The sequence below is a fragment of the Hippoglossus hippoglossus genome, chromosome 2, assembly GCF_009819705.1.
Source record: "Hippoglossus hippoglossus isolate fHipHip1 chromosome 2, fHipHip1.pri, whole genome shotgun sequence".
NCBI classification, from domain to species: domain Eukaryota; kingdom Metazoa; phylum Chordata; class Actinopteri; order Pleuronectiformes; family Pleuronectidae; genus Hippoglossus; species Hippoglossus hippoglossus.
In genome coordinates this window covers 3,257,315-3,273,438 of record NC_047152.1, presented here as the reverse complement: position 1 = coordinate 3,273,438, position 16,124 = coordinate 3,257,315, and the positions used below count along the sequence as shown (strand labels likewise).

General features: G+C 44.4%; 1 protein-coding gene and 1 long non-coding RNA gene across 3 annotated transcripts; one reads left to right on the top strand and one right to left on the bottom strand.

Moving 5' to 3' along the window:
- Window positions 1–1,143: 1,143 nt before the first annotated feature.
- LOC117776183 lies at window positions 1,144–1,595 on the top strand. Its single transcript, XR_004616406.1, has 2 exons — window positions 1,144–1,299; window positions 1,336–1,595. It is a non-coding gene; the product is annotated as an uncharacterized LOC117776183 (long non-coding RNA).
- Window positions 1,596–2,013: 418 nt separating this feature from the next.
- On the bottom strand, window positions 2,014–15,785 carry LOC117776092 (kinesin heavy chain-like). 2 transcript variants are annotated; one of them, XM_034609810.1, is made up of 26 exons: window positions 15,132–15,785; window positions 13,403–13,490; window positions 12,810–12,883; window positions 12,249–12,353; window positions 12,105–12,153; window positions 11,957–12,012; window positions 11,760–11,847; window positions 11,402–11,526; window positions 11,202–11,306; window positions 10,949–11,097; window positions 8,501–8,649; window positions 6,576–6,754; window positions 6,304–6,372; window positions 6,021–6,227; window positions 5,364–5,507; window positions 5,050–5,247; window positions 4,754–4,871; window positions 4,509–4,579; window positions 4,041–4,138; window positions 3,657–3,758; window positions 3,493–3,553; window positions 3,321–3,392; window positions 3,140–3,244; window positions 2,657–2,867; window positions 2,429–2,535; window positions 2,014–2,293 (listed from the first exon to the last, which is right to left on the bottom strand). In XM_034609810.1, exons 1-25 carry the CDS (start codon window positions 15,255–15,257, stop codon window positions 2,453–2,455), a joined length of 2,832 nt encoding a protein of 943 aa, XP_034465701.1. In that variant the 5' UTR covers window positions 15,258–15,785; the 3' UTR covers window positions 2,014–2,293; window positions 2,429–2,452. The 2 variants fall into 2 exon arrangements, with proteins under 2 accessions (XP_034465701.1, XP_034465702.1); XM_034609811.1 differs by having other exon boundaries at window positions 2,104–2,293; window positions 2,437–2,535; window positions 15,132–15,257.
- Between the last annotated feature and the right edge of the window lie 339 nt (window positions 15,786–16,124).

The following is a 16,124-nucleotide window of genomic DNA, read 5'->3' as shown; positions in this document are numbered from 1 at the left end:
GGCCAAATAATATTTACCAGTGAGTAAGAACACAGGATGAAATTCTTAACTCTAAAAATGACTTTTAAATATTATTTGACCCAGGTTTGGAGAAGAGAAACTCGTTAATGATAAGTATCCTCACTCTCGGGGAACCTTTCAAGACTCAGAGAACCGAGGTTACGCCCTGTAACCCGTCGCTTTTCTGTAATGTTGGCCAAAAGTGCAGTATATCATAAAGTATGTGAAATATGTGACAAGAACATGTGAAAATCTATTTGTACAGATACAATGGTTTAACCGTCCTGTTACATTGTTGTATTCAATATGTAGAACTTTATATGTGATAGTGTGGAGAAGATTTTTCTATTATTTATTGATTCTTTTTATTGATTTACTCGTGACCTGACCAAAATACCCCATCTGTGTGTTCTGTCCAAAAACTGAAGATGACGATGATGTGCAATGTTACAGAGGGAGATGTATGTATAGGGATTAAAGATTATATCATGACGATATCTGAAAGCCTGTAATCTCATTTAAAAAAAACACAAAATGAAAGTTAAATAGATACATCTTTATTAGCATCTGTAGGTATATTCAGATATGATGCCACAGCCAAAAGAAATGAAGGGAACTGAAAAACAAAACAATGTGCAAACTCAAAATGTACATCACGATGAGGTAAACGCATCTCGTATACAAACCGCCCGTTCACCCTCCCTGAGCATGCCTTTCAACACGAGCTCTACTCCATGCAGTAACATTCACTTGTTCAACGTGGACAGGGCGGATGCGGCTGCCCCGACAACCACCCTCCAATGATTAGACATCGAATGAGGAGGGAGATAATCTGGCTCAGAGTCGTGATGTTAAAAGCAATTATACCGACGCTCTGTCGCCTTGAGAGCCGTCCGGTGTGTCGGCGCTAATGTACATTCAAAAAAACATGCTCAGCCGGCAGCACAACGGAAAGCAGCGCAAACCAATCTTTGACTAGAGGGTAAAGGGCTCTCGTTGATAACAATCTTTTGCTTTTAGGAAGGTGCAGGGGGCATTTATATGTAAGTATATTTAACCACGTTGATTCTTAAATAATTCTGAACAATGGTCAACCCACTGAAGTCTGTTAGTCAGGTGGTCCAGGTGTTTCCAAAGGCACAAGGTGTGGCAGAGTGAAAAACAGACTTTTCAGCCAATCAGAGGGCAGGGATTTCAAGATAGGGGGGGGCCTTTAATTTGTCTGCTTTAGTTTTTTTTAACTAAATTGGGTTTTAAGTCCTCTGACTTGCTGATCAGGAACTTTCCAGTTTCATAAATGTTAATATAGGACTTAAATTAGAGATTTAAGGAAAGTTTAAATAGGCCTTCTCCTACTGTCCAAGTCCGAGGAACATCTGATTGGCTGGTCAGTGTCCCTGCAGGGCTACAGAACAATGCAAGCAGGCAACATCTTATAATTTAAAATGATATACAATTTTATAACTTCAAAATCCTGAAACGCAAATAGACGATAAAATGACACTAAACAAATCCGTTAAATTAAATCTTTACACTTTCTTACAACATGATTCAATGTTGTGTCGTCAGGGGACAGAAGCTAATGTAATTTTGGACTTTCAAAAAAAAGACTTTAGCAATATTCGAGGGTCATGAGATTTTATACAAACAGCACAGATTATGAAAATACGTTCTAAAGCTCGATGGCGGGTTTTTTGGACGATTGTCAAAAAGGACACGGCTCAAGATATTTGTACAGAAATCCAACAGAGTATTTTGAGGGGGGGGGACACATTACGAGCTGTGCGTCAATAAGCGTGTTAACTGCATAAAGTAAGTGAATTTCATTTCTGCCTTAACTTAACGATGAGATACTCTCAAAGACCACCCCCCCCATCTTTTTAAGAAAGCAAATAAGCATATTTCCCAAAATGTCAAAAGTATTCTTTTAAATGAGTGAATGCTGGTTTAGGATTAAATGAATAATCTAGAGGTTGGTCTGTTCCACTTGGCTCTTCAAGCTTCGGAAGCAAGTTGCAGTCGTAAGTGAAAAAAACAGAGACGCAACAAGTCACCTGCTAAACTTCTAATTCATGTCGTAATCCTTCATAGAGAAACTCAGGGCCTCGTTTATAAACGTTACACGTTGTTCTGTTGCGTAAAGTCAGAAATGAGGCCTGAAGCAAATGAAATCGGTGTGTTTTTCAAACGACAAACTGTTGTGATGATCTCCCGCTGGTGCTCCCACTGTAAGGGGCAGGGCTTGTGGCTCCAGGTGGACTGGTCGGCATGCGTGGAGTCGTTTGTGGTCCGTCTGCAGGAAGGAACCAAGATGACATCAGAAAGATGCAAAAACAACAGTCTGCTTTTATATATCATGATTTTTTTATTATTTGCTTTATGTAACAAAAGGTTTTTAACGACATTTGAAATGACAAAGCGTACTCACAGGGTTAAACTTGCTGTTGTGGTTTTAGTGGGTGTAGATGCCTCCGGTCTTGATGCAGCTGCTGATGGGGGATGACAGTGGATGGTGGCCTGGACGGATGGGCTTTGCTGAAACACAAAGAGCGAACGATTATTCATATTCAAATTATTGTTTTTTTGTCTCCTAACTTATTTTTGTTTGCGGGGGTGAGAGTAAACCGCGAGAAGCATCCACATCATATTCTCTCACCGATCTGCGCAGAGTAGCCCCTCCTGTTCTTGGCCCGCACAGCCTCTTTGATGCGGTCCACCTCCTGCTGGTAGCGCTTGCGGTCCCTCATGGCGTTCTCCTTGGCGTCCTTCAGTGCATTCTCCAGGGCTTTGACTCGCTCGGCTGTGGCACGGAGACGCTTCTCCAGTTTGGGCAGTTCACAGCGAAGGTCCGCGTTGTCTCGGACCAGCTGGTGTAAAACAAAAATTACATTTACACATATTAGTATGTGTAATGGAAAATGTTACCATTATACCACACTAAATATTATCTCTGCTTATGCATACTCTGTCAGTCAGTCATTCAGTCAGTGAGTCTCAGTCAGTGAGTGAGTCTCAGTCAGTCAGTCAGTGAGTCTCAGTCAGTCAGTCTGTGAGTGTGAGTGAGTGAGTCAGACTGAGTCCGTCCCTCCGTCCGTCCGTCCGTCCGTCCGTCCGTCCCATCACATGTTAGTTACTTCACCTGCTTGTGAACCTTGGTGAGCTGCTCCAAGTTATTCTCCAGGAAGGAAATCTTCTGTTTCTGGGCACCGTTGCCGAGTCCCTCCTCACAATCCAGCTCCGCACTCTAAAATATAAAAATATTGAGGTTTAACTGGCATTTTCACAAAAACGACACTGAGCAGCAGAGGATGGTCTAGTACCTTTTTAACCCGTGTGGTGAGTTCCTGAATGAACATTTTGCGGAGGTTGTGGAGAGTCTGCAACTCTTTGGCCTGAGAGAATAGAGAAAAAGCAACATTACATGACCGTACGTTACTGTGCGGCCATTCTTGGGTCGGGAATTCAACTGGCAACCAAAGCTTTCAGACTCACCACAGTCTCCTCCAGCCCCTTCAAGTCCTCTTTGGCCTCTTCCCTCTGTTCATTCAGCAGACTGGACAGAAACCACACACACGTTATCCCAACACTTGCATAACATCTTAAGCTACATAAGCTCTGCACCCTTCAATGAATTGCATGGGTAAACTGGTACTTACATCAGTTTCTGCAGCTTGGCGTCCTTCTCCTGCTCTTCAGCCTTCACTTTGTCGTAGTCTGACATGAGTCTCTCCTGCTCCAGTAAAAGACCCTGGTTCAGACTGAGGGAAAGAGAAATCCCAGTAAATCAAATGCTGTTGTCCTCACCTCATTTTGACCTCAAACTAAAAACTGCAACTAGTGATTACTCAAGTATCTCAGATGTTGTAAGTGCTGCTATCACCAGTTTAGTGTGTGTGTGTGTGTGTGTGTGTGTGTGTGTGTGTGTGTGTGTGTGTGTGTGTGTGTGTGTGTGTGTGTGTGTGTGTGTGTGTGTGTGTGTGTGTGTGTGTGTGTGTGTGTGTGTGTGTGTGTGTGTGTGTGTGTGTGTGTGGATTCCCTACTCGGTCAGCTCATCCAGCATCCTCTGCTTGTCTCGGAGGCGGCTGAGCAGCTTCTGATGAGCCTCCCTGTGGTTTTCCAGCTGCTCCTCCAGTGTTTTCTGGAGGACGGAGTCAAAAGGACACATTAGTGACACAGGGCTGGTCCTGTACAGGACAGACCAGCTTTTCTACGCACTTGAAACCATTATTCCTCTGAAGGATATTAGTTTAAATCAAACATGACATACATTTGACATACAACTTTTTGTTGTATATTACATTAATAATTTTACTGTCCAACACGTGAATTGTTTACCCACTGCAGGAGGGGCCCTTCTAGGTTACATACATACTAATTTCATTGTTGCCAGTTTTGGATCAAACAAGACTAAGAAGGAAGTATTACACTAGCAGCCTATCTTAAGCTTGTGATGTATAAGTTCTGGGGCCGGCTCTGAAATGAAACGTAACTTGACTGTAGCAGTTCACCTTGATCTCCTCGCCTCCATCCAGTCGGCCGATGTCCTCCTTCTCCAGCCCCGTCATCTCGTGTCTTTTCTCTGAGAAACAATGGAGACGACAAATTACTTTCAGTTTTTAGTCCTAGAGGATGTGGTTTTACCTGACGGAGGATGTGTGGAATGATGCGGGTCACTTGAAACACTCGTACCATTAGCTTGAATGATATGCGCACAAAAAGAGGTTTGTTTAGAAGGGATTTGTCGTGCACTGACCCTGAGCCTGCAGTTTGGTCAGGTCCTCGGTCAGAGCATCCTGACTCTCCTCCAGCTGTCTCTTCTTCTGCTCCATGTTCTGCATGTAGTCAGTCAGAGACCTGATCTTGGCCTGGTGCTGGACACAATGTGAAACCATGGATGGTCATAATTCAATCGTGTTTTAAAGACATTTAACAGGACATTGTTCAACATTTATTGGTAAAAATGTCCATGCCGCTCTAAACCAGATAAATAAATGACCCCCGGATGCTACAGGACACGCCACAGGATAGCCGTCAGGTGACCACGGTTACCTGGGAGATGAGCAGCTGACAGGATGACAGCTCCTTCTCATTGGCCTGGATCTTGCGGTGGGCGTCTGCCTGAGCGCTCTCCAGCTGTTTGCTGCGGTTGACCAGCGACTTGACCTCGGACTTCATCTTGCTGATGTAGAGGCGAGCGACCGTGAACTCCTCCTCCACCGCCGAGCCATTCCCGTTCGTCTCTGAGGACTGGGGGGGGGGGGGGGTACAGAGGGGAGGTTGGGGCGTCAGACTGGGGGAATGATGTGTGAGTGTATGTGTTTATACAGTGTGTGTGTGTGTGTGTGCGCGCTCACCCCGGCGGCCTTGGCGTCGCTGGTGCCAATGATGGCGCCGATGTCACTGAGGTCCCGCAGCAGCAGGTTGAGGACCTCGGCGGCTCTCTTCCTCTGAAGGCCGTTCAGCTCCTGCAACTGACCCAGCTCCCTCTGCACCGCCGACAACAGCACCTGTTGACAACACACACACACACACACACACACACACACACACACACACAAGAAGTAAACAGGAGGGTTTATCTTCCATTTTTGCAAAGATTCTAGGTATAAATTACCTTATTAAAATAATCATTTAACAATATTCTATTTATAATCTTTCCCATCATACACATCAAATTACATCTTTAAAGAAACATGCTTTAAATACTAGTTCACAACACATACTATTTAAGTGAGATATTATAAAGGGTCTACCAACAGCCTTTCTGGAATTAAAGTTATAATTATCACAGAAGTTATTATAACAAGATTGGAACACTGCTTTACAGCTTTTTGCAGGAGGAACGAGTTATTCCAAAACTTAACCAAAAAGAGAATTTCTGGCAATCGCTGGGATGTGAAAAGATACTTTATTTCAGCCACGTCAGACCCTGGGAAATAATTGTGCTCATACTTGTTGCACCATCTTATCAAGATCAGATTAAACACTGTAAAAAATATATATAAATATGTACAACCCACCGTCTTCTGCTGCAGCTCCTCGGCCAGCAGCATGTTGGTCTGATCCCGCTCCTCCACCTCCTGGCTCTTCTGGTCGTAGTTGACGGCCAGCTCCTCCAGGGCCTGCAGCACCTCCTTCACCTCCTCCTTGGCCAGCTCGTTCTCCGCCTGCAGCCGGCACAGCTCCTCCTGGATCTTCTCGTAGTCTCGCCGCGTCGATGCCAGCAGCTGGGAGGATGTGGGGTGTCGGTAAGTACAAGGAAAAAAAGGCGTCCACACCGACACAGAGACGTATTTTACCCACCTCTTCCTGATCCAGCATCTGTTCCTTGAGTTTCTCAGACAGCTGACTGTGTTGGTTGATCTCATCATCCTGTAGAAACAAGAGTAAAATAAGTCAGGCTTTCAAAACCTATATCCAGACGTTAACATCTATTTAACAAGTTTAAATAATGTTCTCCTCCGTGTTTGATGGGGATTTCAGAGAAGGGAAAAGGGCACTGACCAAAAACATGACAGACACTTGACCAGGCAATATGTGTGGAGGAGCCACGTCAGCCTCTCCCTCGGCCTCACCTTGTCGTCCAGCTGCTTGTACAGGTTGCTGATGTCCTCCTCGAACTTGCTGCGCTCCTCGCCACAGACGGCGACGCCTCCTCCGGCCGGCGGCAGGTTGTCGATGACGGGGGTGTTGTCGCACTCGATGCTCTTCTGATCTTTGGCGCTCAGCTGCTCCTCCTCCGGGACGTTCTCCCCTGTAATGTGCACTCGTGTGTTAGATCATTTACGAGTAAACATGCTGATCTAACAACTTGAACTAAACAGAAATGCAAACTTGTTATATAATTCAGATTTTATAGGGATTTATTCCAGCAGATTTGTTATACAAGAAAAATAAAAGCCAAAAATTCTAGATGCTTGAAACTTTAATAAGACAAAATGTCATTCGTGGGAAAACGTCTCTTTCAGCCGCTTTCATCAGGCTAAGCTGGATGGAGCTTTGAAAACGTCCTCCTCCCACGTCCCCCTCCCACGTCCCCCTCCCACGTCCCCTCTGAAGTAAGATTAGAGGCTGGTCTGCGTTTGACTGTTACTAAAACTTGCCGAAGTCAACGATGCAACATTTCATGTGAACAGTAAAACCAGGTGGGAGTCTCTGAAAACATGAACCTTTAAACCCCTGGCCTTTAGGCTGATGGGACTTCGGTTGCCTGGAGGTGGCGCTATGTGATATATCAAACTTCAATCATATTCTTTCTCAGCAGAAATGAAAATCTGCACATTTTATGGACTAGTCCCCAAACCACTGTGGCTTCTGCTGGGACGATGTTTTTCACCTCTAAAATCATAATCCTAATTTTTTTTTTTGCCTGAATAATAATAATTAATCCAAAATATCTTGGCAGTACACTGAATCAAATATACTGCACACATGTGTTTACAGTAAAATCATGTCATCTTGTGATTACGTGATGTAAACCAGAGCTAAGTGTGTCCACAGCCTTTTGGCAGCACTGTGATCCCAGCAGACAAATAACTGCTGTCTCAATAATTATTGACTTCTTAATTGAGCTTTTTCTTCAACACTGACGAAAGCCAACAGCAGAGGAGACGACGGAGGAGAGGACAGACGGAGGAGGTGAAGTGCTGCTCTGTGTAAAAGGCTCGGCACGGAGCCGGCAGCTGAGTCACGGCACAAGCACCGCATCAGCATAGTGTGTGTGTGTGTGTGCAAAGAGTGTGGGCTGATTTGTTGCTAAGGTGGGGGAGTGTTATCAGCACCCGCTTGGGAATTGAGAAAAAAAAAAATCAACAATGACCAGATTGAGAAAGAGGGAGAGTAGAGAGACGCTGACGCAAAGAGGAGAAGGGAAAGCGAGTGAGAGAGGAGGGGTGGGCGGAGGCGGGGTTTCAGTGGTTACCATGCAACAGTGATGGAGAAAAGGCGGAGGGATGCTGTGAAGCAGACACTGCAGTCTCAGAAACAGACAAACAGAATGAAAACAGACAGTACAATGATGAACGATTGTGTTTATATATCATCTAAGCATATATAAGGTACAATTAGGAATTTGTATCCTCATCTGTTATCAGCATAAACATAGATTCTATAAAAGGATGGACAACTTCCTCCCACCATCCAGAAATTAAGGCATTAAGGCAATCATCCAAACTGATGAAGTCATTTGGAGTCTGGGCAGTAGAAAAATTAGCACTTGAACATGCATCAGTGTGATGGGAGCTACCTGCAGTTAAATGGCAGAAACAGTCTTTGAGAAAAATGGATTTGATATATATTTCGATGTTTGGGCCATCTCCCATCTGCTAATAGGGATGAGGCAGGGTTTATGACCTATGCTGCAGCCAGGAGGGAGCAAGGGAGCAGTGAACGGGTTGATGAGTATGTTATGGTCCATCTCTATCTCAATCGGGATCCCAGAAACCTCGAGGATTTACAACCTCTGGAAGACAATTATTTACTTTGAGTTTTTTTTCCTCACCGTTCCTCCAGCGGTTGAGTTCGGCCTCCAGCCTCTGGATGACGCTCTTCAGGCCCTTGTTCTTGTCCTTCTCCTTCTCGTATTTCTTCTTCCACTCCTCGGCCGTCAGCTCCAGGTTCACCGACACCGTGTTCTTGATGGTCTTGGCTCTAAACAGTCGCAGACGGAGCAGAGTGAGGTCGGTTTGGACGCTGACAGATTGTTTCTGCCCCATCTCTACCTTTATCATTTTCTTTAGTACATGGAGTGACTTCCTATTACCAGCCTCTTATCACATTTGAACGGAGCTGAGGCCGAATCACAAACGAAAATCATATTAATATATGAAAATATGGGTTTGATTTGAGGTTAACTTCAAGTGAAGACCAAGATCGAGTTTAAGGCTTTTTCCCAAGAGCACAAACGGAATTTATAGTTTGAAGAGGTTTTAAAGATATTTTTCCTTAATATTAAATCAATTTGGCAGCATTTAAAAAGTGATCTGGTTTTAAGTCAAGCTAAGTAGAAAGTCTTTGCATTCACGAATCCCTCTGGAGCATCTCATCTTGTTTTTACCTCCGCCAAGGAGATATATATTTTCACCCCTGTCCATTATGGTTGTTGTTGTTTTTAAGCAGGAATATGGAAAAACTACTTTACAGATTACCACGGAACTTGGAGGACTGATACAGTGTGTATGAGGGTAAAGGATTTTAAATCTTAAACATTGTGCAACAAGGCATTTTCAGAGACTTTCACCATTTTCACAGAAAATAATTCATGAGAAAAATGGATAGATGTGCAATTTGTGCAGCTTGATTGAATTTAAGGAGAATATTGAGCCTTGATGGAAGTATGGGCTCTACTGAGGGCCATTCTAGTTTAGTATGTTAAAAGGAATTCATTTTATGAGCTTCATTTGTCAGTAGAATCTACCGGAACACCCACGTGCTTTTCTCGTCTTCTTACTGCTAAACTACCGCATGATTCAAACATCCTCAGCGAGCTGTTGCCGCAGATAGTCCAATTTGAAAGGATGCAAACTGTGAGAGGCTGCCATGTTGTTATCTGCCAGAGGAGCCTTTCCACATCTTCCCCCTCTGATGAGGAAAAAATCTCATTTGAGCCTGAAACACTTCATTTCCTGGGCACAGAGGGCAGATGGCTGCACAGCACTGGCCCATCAGCCGCGTCCCATCGCTGCTGCTAACGCTCGATTACATAAGCACTTTGAACTCGGACACTGTCGCGATTGAGTGAGAGCAGTTCAGTTTTAACACCGAGTTTCATTAGGCAGGACGAAGACGTAAGATGTTCCGTAAAAATGTTATCCGTCACTTTTAAAGAGCTCCATCATAGTATCTATTTGACTTAGTGAAATGAAATTGTTGAGTGTTTGTGCGTGTGAAGCAAACCCAGTGAGATAAGAGACGAGGGAGAATACAGAGCGGGAACCAGAGACCACAGAGACCAACAAACAAACAAGGTGTGGTGGGTTTCTCCGTAGCGATCTATAAATAGGAAGAAACCCGGATGCACAGTGTGAAACTCAGAGCCATCTGGCTGCTAGTGTTCAGCACTGACGTCAGCCATTGCCCTAATTTGTCTCACTTTTAATTTGCTTCCAATAACAAAAACTATTAGTATCAGAGGTGGTTGCATCGTTCTCTATATTTAGACTGAAATGAGGAGTCTCAATTGTTGAAGTCTCTTATAAGACAATATATCTTTTGGGATATTGGATTGTAAAAAGTTTGGACTTTCTTATATTCAAAGAGCAGATGATTTAATGTTCGCGACATCAGATATTCTTTTAGAGAACGGCTGTAACGTGTTTTAACTGTTAACAATGAATCTTTAAAAGGGTTTGTTTTAGTCCAAATGAATTTAAAAGAAGTTGAATGTGTTTTCATTAGTTCATAGCGTTTCCTGAAATCGTTATTGCACATATCGCTGCAATCAATGCAAGAAAATAACCCGTGTGAAAGTCTGTGACTGAAGGACATGATACACAGATGTGGGTGTTTCTTATTGTTGTATTTCATCTTTCAATTCTCTGAGGAGAACAATGTTTGGTGATGAGGACGGATTAATTACACCTCAGAGAAACAGGATGAAGCCGAGAGCCATAGATGCATTTATATGTGTATGTGTTGCATTGTGCATTTAGTGCTTGTTTATCAGCCAACACACACAATGAGCAGTTTTAGTACGTGTGTTGGCAATTTCGAAAATTCCTAACTTTGTTTTTCATACTCAAAACATAGAATTTTGTCTGAAATTGAAAAGTGGAAGTAAAAACAAATAATCCTAATAATTCTCTGATATTATCAGACTCACATATTTAAGTAGAAAGCGGCTAAAGCGCCTGAGGGGCAGTGAGAAACTGTCACTCATGTATGGACATCGTCTACTTTCTCCCGTTGATAGGTCAGTACTTAGGAGCTGAAAGATTAATGTGACAGGTACCTCTGTCCAAACATGAGCGTGGACTTGGTCTCGGATTCGTTGTAGACGGACGGCGAGCAGCAGATGATGATGGTGGTGCGGCAGTTTCCTCCCAGCGAGTCCTGCAGGATCCGGGTCATCTTGCTGTCCCTGTACGGCACGTGGGTTTTCTGGAGAGAAAGGAAGAAAAAAAGAAACGCATCTCTGTGTCACGACGAGGCGACGCCACACTGACGCTCGTGGAAGTTAGAGACGGAATTGCGATCGACTTAACTGTTCCCTCGGCCAGAGCTGAGATGACGTTCCCCAGCGCCGACAGAGATTTGTTGATGTTCTTGGCCTCGTCCAGCACCGCTCCCTCAGCTCCCGTCTTACTCACCTGTTCAAACAATCAACTCACAGCGTTATCAACTTGTCAGTTCATTAAACACACCCTGAAACCAAACATTAATTCCATTTGTTTTCTGGTTTGACCTTCTCGCTGCCGGCCAGGTCGACCAGGTAGAGCTTCCCCGACAGCTTCTTCTCCGTCTCGATGTTCTCCTGCTTGATGTTGATGAGGAAGATGCTGTGGCTGCGGGAGCTGTGCTCATTCATGTCTGCAAAATAAGGAAATCCTTTTAAAGTGGCAAAACCTCGAAGCCATGAATGTCTGTAGGAAATATTACGATTCTCTGTCCAGCAGCTGTTGAGATGTGTCAGTCTGGAGTGACCCAACAACATACAAAAGGACCAAGAGAGCAACATCTCCATTTACCGAGCTACAGGTGCCAGTGTCGGTGGAAATGGAGACAAAGACATTAAGATGAAATACGGGTGCAGGGATACGTACTGGTGACCGCCACGTGCCGATTGTCTTTGCCCTCGTCGATAACATCCATCACCTCCTCTGGACTGGACACAAAACGTTCAGTACAACCCTGAGAGAGGAAGATCATCTTTGTTATATGGAATATTATTATTACAGATATTACAGTATTAACTGATATTTGGATAATTAATCAAATTTTGTATGTGCTGTTCACCAACCTTGACATAGGGCACTCTGTTTTTGTCTTCATGCACCGAGAGGTTCGTCTTCGACACTTAAAATGAAGCAGAAATCACACGTCTCTTGTTGCAAAATGGCTTTTAACAAGCAAAATAGCAACATGTGTATCGATCGTTGCACACTTACCATCCAGCAGGTCTCTAATCTTGTCCATGTAGATTTCAAAATAAGAGACCTGCACAGAGAAATTGGGAAAATTGGAAAATTGTCCATATAAAAAAACTAAAACTATTAAATAACTATAAACTATAAGTTCTTTTTTTTCTTTACCTTGATGTGAAACTCAAGGTTCTCGTCCATGGAGTAGATGTGGTCAAAGATGTCATGGGCGATGCGAGGGATGATTCCCATCAGCTGGGGGTCATGCAGTTTGCCCTGAACACAGCGGCGGATATCGTACGAGGATATTAAACATTTACAAAAAACTAAGAAGCCAGGATAATTAAAAAGAGCCTTTGGTGGATTAGAACTGGAGTAATTTGCTGGAGTCAGTTTATGCCTTTTCTACTTCAAATCTGTGAATGTCCCTTCAAAGCAAACCCTATGAACCTGGACATCAGGGTGGGTCTCCGCTATCTGGCTTTTCATTCCTCGAACCTCAACATCTGTAAGAGCTTGAGTGGATTTAGCGTTTTGCACTAAGTCTGTTACACAATGACTGCCGTGCTCTAATCCTCCGAACTGGAGATGGGAGCTCATAATAAAGGTCAGTGGCCGTCTTCACACAAAGACTCAGACTCCGGGTCCGATCGATTGGTAGACTTCTTGTAAGATCTTGCTCCAGATATTTCGGACGCTGTGGTTTTGTAGTTGACTGAGCGAGTCTCTCACCTCCATCGTGTGTGTCTTCCCAGACGACGTCTGCCCGTAGGCGAAGATGGTCCCGTTGTAACCGCCCAGCACATCTGGAATCATATTGAATTCAATTATAAATATGGCAATGCCTAAAGTTAACTACAATAACACACAGTACTGTGGGTTTCTGTGGTAGTAAACCTTTTGTTTTGCAACGGAATATTCAATATTAATATACAAATGTTACTACTGCAACAATTTTTGTATTACTTTCAGACATTGTTATTGCTATTAACTTCCCCCTATTTACTTACTTTATTACGTGTGTTAAACTACCAGGCTCCAATTTCTCTTACTGATACATCTGCTACAATTAGCAAGAAGTAAAATTCATTTCTAGGCTCAATAAGATAGCAATAGGTAATGATAACAGGGAAGTACTGCAGTGTGTAGACTACAGTTGTATAGAAAGTATGCTCTGTCTCCATTATGTAAAGTGAGAATGAAAAACAAAAGATGGAGGACAGATTAAGTCTGTGTGCAGAGAGACAATAGATTAACGTTACATAAGAGCAATGTTTTCTTACAATCAGTTTGCCTGCAGCAGGTTTAAAACCTTCATGTCGTACCTTTCACGATCTGTTTGGCACACTGGTCGTACACTTGCCCCTGCGACGTGTTCGGAGGCAGCACGCGGTCGAACACGTACGGCTTGGCCTGTTGTCAAACCAGCACAGGACACATTAGAACAACAGGGATACGACAACAAACAGCAAGAATTGTTATCTTCATAAAAAGGCAGTAAAAAAAGTGGCAGCATGTAGATCAGTCAATATTCATCAAGTCCAAAACACAAAGGAATTGTTTCCGTCACGCTGATGCATCAAATCAGGAATTCTGAGCTGGAAAAGCTCCAGTAACTTCCAGGATGCTTCAGTGTGATCATCCATCACCCCCTCCTGCCCTTGTCCAGCTAGGAACTCTTCTTGGCGGGGGGGGGGGGGGGGGGGGGTAAAAGCCTCGTCGCAGTGAAAAGCAGCTGTCAGCACTTGGCAGCAGCAGTACTCTGACTCTAAAACTGAAGCAGGGAAACCATTGCCACAGGGTCAGAGCTGCTGGGTAATGTGTTTTAGTGCAGTTTGATTGATGGCACGAGGTGGTGACGCGCACTTAGTCATGGTGGGACGGGGGGGGGGGGGGAGCAGGGGCTGCTAATTGGCGAGGGGGAGGGTAAAAATAAAATACAACATTGACTCTTTTTTTGTGCAGATAAATACAAATGCAGGGCTTCAGAGGAGTAATGTTCTGGTGCAAAATGTGAAGGCCTAAACCATATATTATGTAGCGCTTGTGTCGTTTCTTCCCTAAGTTCCTGCATCAGCACTTTTTTTAAAGATGGTGACTCAGCGTGAGTACAACCTTTGACCCCCCCCCCTCCCCTCCAAACGATTACACCCTTCAACCACAAACATGTCCCTCTGCAGGCGGGGGGGCGTTATGACAGGGGAGGCAAAGCAGGTGACTGCAGCCACAACAATTTTGCGAGAACGCCCTTAAATGCTATGACCAGGCACCAAAGCCGGAAACAAAGTCCCATGTCATTATGCTTGCTGCCAAAAGCTTACTGATTTGGTTCGTAATGGTTTGGTCTGGTACGATGTAGGGGCCCCACTTCCCTTTTGCCTGGGGGCCCCCAAAGAGCCTTGACACACTCCTGTCTCTCCAGATACATTTTAATATGAAAGGTTAAAGACACAACTGCTATTAGAGGCTGTTTTCTCTTCTCCTCTTCATACTGTAGAAGTATTTTCTAGAAATTCCTGTTTCTAACGTAACTAAATTAGATTTAGATGACACGTAAACACATTACAGTCGTGTCACGTTGGTTTGGTTTTGTTACCGTTTGTCTCTGAGGCGTTTTAACGCGTTAAAATGTGTGAAATGAAGATTGTCTGATTCTTTTTGCATAAATATATTGATGAAATCTTGAATTATAACTAACAGGCTGTCTATCATTTATCAGAACCTGGTTAGAAACATGTTTTGCAATGGGTCATGATGCTGTTTTAAGAAGAAGAAGCCTACAGGGGCGGATACAAGTTTTAGATGACACTATTCTGCATAATATTCTTGCATCAAACACTACACCTCTGCAATATTATATGAAATCATTTATATAACATCATCAGAATCTTGTGACATCTGTAGTATTGGATGCTTATTGCGCACTTGGCATCTCCAGCCTGTCTGCAGGGCTCCAGGAGACTTTCCTCTGAAACACTGCAGTGTTTGTGTTGTGCCCCTCTCTCACACACACACACACACTCCATCACAACAACAGGGAGCAGACGGACTCACCGTTATCACCACGGTGTCGTCCTCTTTGAATTTGGGGATGTATTTGTCCCCTCTGTTGATTTCGGCCTCGTTCAGGGGCCTGAAGCGACACATCACTCTCACCCCGCACTCTGCTGCATTCACCATGGCTGCTGCTGCTGCTGCTGCTGCTGCGGACCCTTTATCCGGATGATGCGAGGAACCAACGAGAGGCTGGAAAACCCGGTGGAGGATTCGGTGTGTGGTGGTCAAAGGGAGGCTCGGGGACCTCAAGTGGGGCCTCGGGTCCTGAGTTCGGTTTCCCCTGCAACAGAGACTCAGAGCATCACTCGCAGACAAAGCGGAGGTCAAACGCGTGGTTTTCTGTTTTCCCTAAGTTGAGCAACCTCCACTGCGCAACGCGTCCTTCATCCAAGCCGGACACCTCGGCTGCGCCATGTCCAGAACCGGATCCACCGCAGCGCTGCGTCCCCGCGTCGGTGCACAGGCCTCAGGGTGCAGGGGTGACACCGACACGCCGTGCAGACAGCGGGCTGGCGTGTGTCTGTTGTTGGCGGAGGGGGTGAACGCGGGGGTCGGTGCCGGGTGTGCAGGGGGAGAGACCGGAGAGGACGCGCACAGACAACCGCATCGTCCGGGACTGGCAACGGAGGCGCGCTCCCGGCAGGATGACGCGGCGCGCTGCCGTGCCCTGCATCAGCAGCACAGTCACTGAGATGCTCGTGTGCACGCGCTTTGGTTTAGTTTTATTTAGCAGATTGAAAATCACGAGTTATTATCTCTCAGCAATAAAATGCATTAAGAGGTAGATACCACTGTCCAAAATGTTATTTAAATTTTTTAAATTATAATACAACAAAAAAAATGTATGGTCCTATATCCCATTCACCACAGAACACCAGTGTGTGTATAACCTACATGTTCATATCAATATTTGAATAATTGATAACAAAAAGCCACCTCAGTGAGTGAGTGTTAACTTGCAACTGAATCCCACCATGACGTCCAATTCTG

Coding starts and splice junctions, on each gene's coding strand:
- LOC117776092 (XM_034609810.1), bottom strand. CDS start 15,257: ATGGTGAATGCAGCAGAGTGCGGGGTGAGAGTGATGTGTCGCTTCAGG. Junction 5,508..6,020: donor AGGAGCTGCAGCAGAAGACG/GTGGGTTGTACA, acceptor TGTTGTCAACAG/GTGCTGTTGTCGGCGGTGCA. Junction 4,872..5,049: donor GTCAGCTGCTCATCTCCCAG/GTAACCGTGGTC, acceptor CATTGTGTCCAG/CACCAGGCCAAGATCAGGTC.